The sequence below is a fragment of the Eimeria maxima genome, genomic scaffold (assembly GCF_000499605.1).
Source record: "Eimeria maxima Weybridge genomic scaffold, Emw_scaff443, whole genome shotgun sequence".
Taxonomy (NCBI): Eukaryota; Apicomplexa; class Conoidasida; order Eucoccidiorida; family Eimeriidae; genus Eimeria; species Eimeria maxima.
This window is the reverse complement of record NW_013566508.1, coordinates 1-4,694: the sequence shown is the minus strand read 5'-3', so window position 1 is coordinate 4,694 and position 4,694 is coordinate 1. Positions and strand designations below refer to the sequence as shown.

At 41.6% G+C, this 4,694-nt stretch overlaps 1 protein-coding gene across 1 annotated transcript; it reads right to left on the bottom strand.

Moving 5' to 3' along the window:
* Nucleotides 1–3,168, bottom strand: EMWEY_00033340 (hypothetical protein; the record flags this gene model as incomplete). The annotated part of the gene is made up of 3 exons (XM_013481848.1): nucleotides 1–48; nucleotides 239–1,858; nucleotides 2,116–3,168. 3 exons carry the CDS (start codon nucleotides 3,166–3,168, stop codon nucleotides 1–3), a joined length of 2,721 nt encoding a protein of 906 aa, XP_013337302.1.
* Between the last annotated feature and the right edge of the window lie 1,526 nt (nucleotides 3,169–4,694).

Here is a 4,694-nt window from a genome sequence, read left to right as displayed (position 1 = left end):
TTAGATAACAAAAAGGAGATTGTATACATAATTGGGGTGTATAGGCAGCTAAACAATTAAAAAAACAAATATTATAAATAAAATCATAAAAACAATCTTTTCTTTGCATGCATAAAAAGGGACTAGTTATTAATTCGCATGCATCTTTCTTAATTAAAGGGAATAAATCTCCTAAAGGAGACATTTCTTTTGTTGCTGCTGTTGCTGCTGTTGCTGCTGTTGCTGCTGCTGCTGTTACAGCCGTTGTTGCGGTTGTTTTGCTGCTTTTTGCTGATTCTTGCTGCTCTTGCTGCTGCTGCTGCTCCTGCTGCTGCTGCTGCTGCTGCTGCTGTTTCTCTTTTTCTTCTTCTTCTTCCTCTTCCTCTATTACTGTCTCCTTTTCTTTTGTCTCCTTTTTATGTATTTCTTCTTCTTCTTCTCCTTTTTCTTTCTCTGTTGGTGTCTCCTTTTCTTCTTCCTCTTCTTCTTCTCCTTTTTCTCCTGCTGCTGTTGCTGTTGCTGCTGCTGCTGTTGATGGTGCTGCTGCTGCTGCTGTCTCTCCTGCTGCTGCTGTTACATTCTCTCCTGCTGCTGCACTACCCTTTGTTGCTGCTGTTCCTTCTTCTTCTTCCTCTCCCTCTCCTTCTTCTCCTTCTTCTCCTCCTTCTTTGCTGCTGTTGCTGTTATTGCTGCTGTTGCTGCTGCTGCTGCTGCTGTTGCTGCTGCTGTTTCTTAAGGAGACAAAAGAAGAGGATGGTGTCTCCTTTTCTTCTGCTGCTTCTGCTGCTGTTGCTGCAGCAGTAAAGATATGCTGCTGCACATCCATTAGTTGCTGTCTCCTCCCTCTTATCCCTCCTCCTCCTCTTTGTGTCTCCTTTTCTTCTCCTTCTTCTCCTTCTTCTTCCTCCTTATTATTATTTATTGTCTCCTTTTCTTCTTCTTGTGTCTCCTTTGTATCTAACTGTAAAAAGGAGACAATCTCTGATTCATCATCATCATTATGCTGCTGCTGCTGCTGCTGCTGCTGCTGCTGCTGCTGCTGCTGCTGCTGCTGCTGCAGGTGCAAGGAAGGAGTAATAGTATAAGGAAAATAACCATTAATAGTATTAGAGGAAGAAGAAGGAGACAATCCTAATGTTGCTGCTCTTGCTGCTTCTGCTGCTGCTGCTGCTGCTGCTGCCTCCTGTGTCTCCTCATCAGCAGCAAAAGGAGACACATAGGGAGACACAGAAGAAGAAGGAGATACATAAGGAGACAAGGAAGGAGAAGGAGACAAGGAAGGAGGAGGAGACAAGGGAGAAGAAGGAGACAGGAGGGGAGGAGACAAAGAAAAAAAGTGTCTCCTTTTTTTATTAATAGTAGGCATCTTTATATAATTATAATGTTGTGTAGGAAAGGAGACACCTCTACTACTATCAGCAGCAGCAGCTGCTGCTGCTGCTGCTGCTGCTGCAGCAGCAGCAGCAGATTCTTCTGCTGCTTCTGCTGCTGCTGTCTCCTTATGTATCCCTAATCCTCCTAATCCTCCTTCTCCTTCTTCTTCCTCTGCTTCTGCTTCTTCTGCTTCTTCTTGCTGCTGCTGCTGCTGCTGCTGCTGCTGCATATATTGTTGATCTGCTGCTGCTAGCAGCAAAGGAGAATAAAGAGACAAAGAGGAGACACTATAAGGAGACAAGGAAGCAACAGGACCTATATAAGGATTTATTATTGTATCTAGCTCCTCTTCCTCTATTTGCCGCTGCTCTTGCTGCTGCTGCTGCTGCTGCTGCTGTTGTTGCTGCTCTTGCTCCTGGTGGTCTTGTTGTTCTCCTTTTTTTTGTTTTTTTTTCTGCTGCTGCTGCTGCTGCTGCTGCCTGTGCTGCTGCTGCTGCTGCAGCTGCTGCACAACCATAGATAATTTATTACATTCCTTATTTAATATTTGTATATCTATACCTATATTTTTTATTATATTATATAATATACTGCTGCTGCTGTATTATTTGTTGTTGCAGCTTGTTTTGCTGCTGCTGCTTCTGCTGCTTGTTCTCTTATATTAGATACAGTAAGAACAGCAGCAGCAGCAGCAGCACGCTGCTGCTGCTGCTGCATATTAATAATATAATTAATCATTGCTTGCTGCAGAGACACCCCAACTTGTTTATGTTTATTATAACATTTTATTATATATTCTCTTATTATTTCTTCTTCTTCTTGCTGCTCCTGCAGCAGCAGCAGCAGAGGAGATATCTTCTTATTCTCTCCTTCTTCTTCTTCTTCTTCTTCTCCTCTTGCTCCTGATGGTCCTCCTGCTGCTGCTGCTGCTGCTGCTGCAGCTGCTGCTGCTGCTGCTGGATCGTCTCCTAACTCTAACTCCATAACTAAACGTTTTAGCTCTTGTGCTGCATTATATAAGTCTTCTTCCTCATCTGCTGCTGCTGCTGCTGCTGCTGCTGCTGCTGCTGCTGCAGAGGGAGCAGCAGCAGAGGGAGTAGCAGCAGCAGTAGATGATGATGGAGATGTACTGTCTCCTTTTCCTTTATCTGTGTCTGTATCTGAAGAACGGCGAGTGTCTCCTTTGCTGCTGCTGCTGCTGCTGCTGCTGCTGCTGCTGCTGCTGCTGTTGTTGGTCTTGCTGCTGTTGCTGCTGCTGCTTCTGCTGCGAAGAGGATAAGTCTTTGTCGTGCTGCTGCTGCGTTTGGAGTCTTCTGCTGCTTCTCCTGCTGCTGCTGCAGTGTCTCCTTTTTTATTGCTGCTGCTGCTGCTGCTGCTGTGTGTCTCCTTATGTGTCTCCTTTTCTTCTTGTGTCTCCTTTTCTTCTTTTGCTGCTGTCTCTTCTTCTTCGTCACCATCTGCTGCTGTCTCCTTCACGCTGTCTCCTGCAGCAGCAGTCTTGCTGCTGCTGCTGCTGCTGGTGCTGGTGCTGGTATTTTTGCTCTTGCTGCTGGCTGCTGCTGCTGCTGCTGCTGCTGCTGCTGTCTCCTCAGCAGCAACCTCAGCAAGAGAATAAGGATCAATAAGGGAACTGTCTCCCTTATAAGGAGACAAATAAATATTATTAATAATTTTTTTGTTGTTATATAGAGCATTTGTTGCTGTTGGTGCTGCTGCAGCAATCAGCAGCAGCAGCAGCAGCAGCAGCAGCACTGCAGCAGGAAATACTCTCTTATTACCCCTTAAGGGGAAAAGGAGACAGCTATTCCTCTCCATCATGGTGAGGTGTCTCCTCCCCTGTCTCCTTTTTTCTCCTTTTTTTCTTTCCTCCCCTCTTTCCTCCCCTGTCTCCTCCCCTGTCTCCTCCCTTGTCTCCTTATTTGTCTCCTTATTTATCTCCTTATTTATCTCCTTATTAATAATTATTATTTATTTATTTATTTATTTATTTATTTATTTATTTATTTATTTATTTATTTATTTATTTAATTTATTTATTTGTCTCCTTTTGTCTCCTTTTGTCTCCTTTTGTTCCCTTCTTGCTGCACATGGGTATTTATTAAGGAGAAAAAAAAAAAGAAAAAAAAAAAGAGACAAACAGCAGCAGAAGGTGCTGCTGCTGCTGTTGCTGCTGCTGCTGCAGTTGCTGCTGCAGCTGCTATTGCGGCTGTTGCTGCGGCTGCTGTGCTGCTGCTGCTGCTGCTGCTGCTGCTGCTGCAACAAATTGAAGATCTTGATTCAGACAGTCTATGAATTATAATACTGTTGCTGCTGTTGCTGCTGCTGCTGCTGCTTGTGCTGCTGTGGCTGCTGCTGCTGCTGCAGTGCTGCTGCGTGTACACCGTAGAGTTGCTGTTTGCTGCAAAGAATAAAGAAAAGGAGACAATAAATATATTGTCTCCTTTATACTATATAAGTGTCTCCTTTTTTGTCTCCCTTATATATATATATATATATATATATAAGAAGAAAAAAAAAGAAGAAAAAAAAAAGGAGACAGCTAGTAGTAAGAAAGAAGAAGAAGAGTCTCCTTTTTTTTTGTCTCCTTTTTTGTCTCTTTTTATGTATATAAAAGAGACAAATAAATAAAAAAAAAAGAATTTATTTATATTATATATAAATAAATAAATATATATATAAAAAGAGACACATAAAAGGAGACAATTATTATCTACAAGGGAAGGTGACCTCTCCTGCTGCTGCTGCTGCTGTTGCTGCTGTTGCTGCACCTTCTTCTTCTTATTCCTTATTTATTTATTATATTTAATTATAAATAAAACAAATAAAATATTATTTATATACAGAAGACATGCATACTGCAGCAGCAGCAGCAGCAGCAGCAGCAGCAGCAGCAGCAGCAGCAGCAGCAGGTGGCCGCTGGCCACTAAGCACGGTGAGGCGTCCTTAGCGGCCCCTTATGAGTGTCTCCTTTTTTGTCTCCTTTTTTGTCTTTTTTTATTTATTTTATTTATTTATTTATTTATTTATTATATTTATTTATTTATTTATTTTATTTATTTATTTATTTATTTATTTTATCCTCCTTATAACTGCTCACGGTCCTGCTGTCTCCTTTTAGCAGCAGCAGCAGCAACAGCAGCAACAGCAGCAACAGCAGCAGCAGCAGCTGCTGCTGCTCTCTTCTTTATATATATATATATATATTTAATTAATATAATTAATTAGTTAAATAAATATAAATAAATAAACAAAAGAAGAAAAAAAACAAATAAATAAAAAAAAGGAGACACTAATACACAAAGGAGACACATACAACTGTCTCCTTTTGTCTGGAAACATAT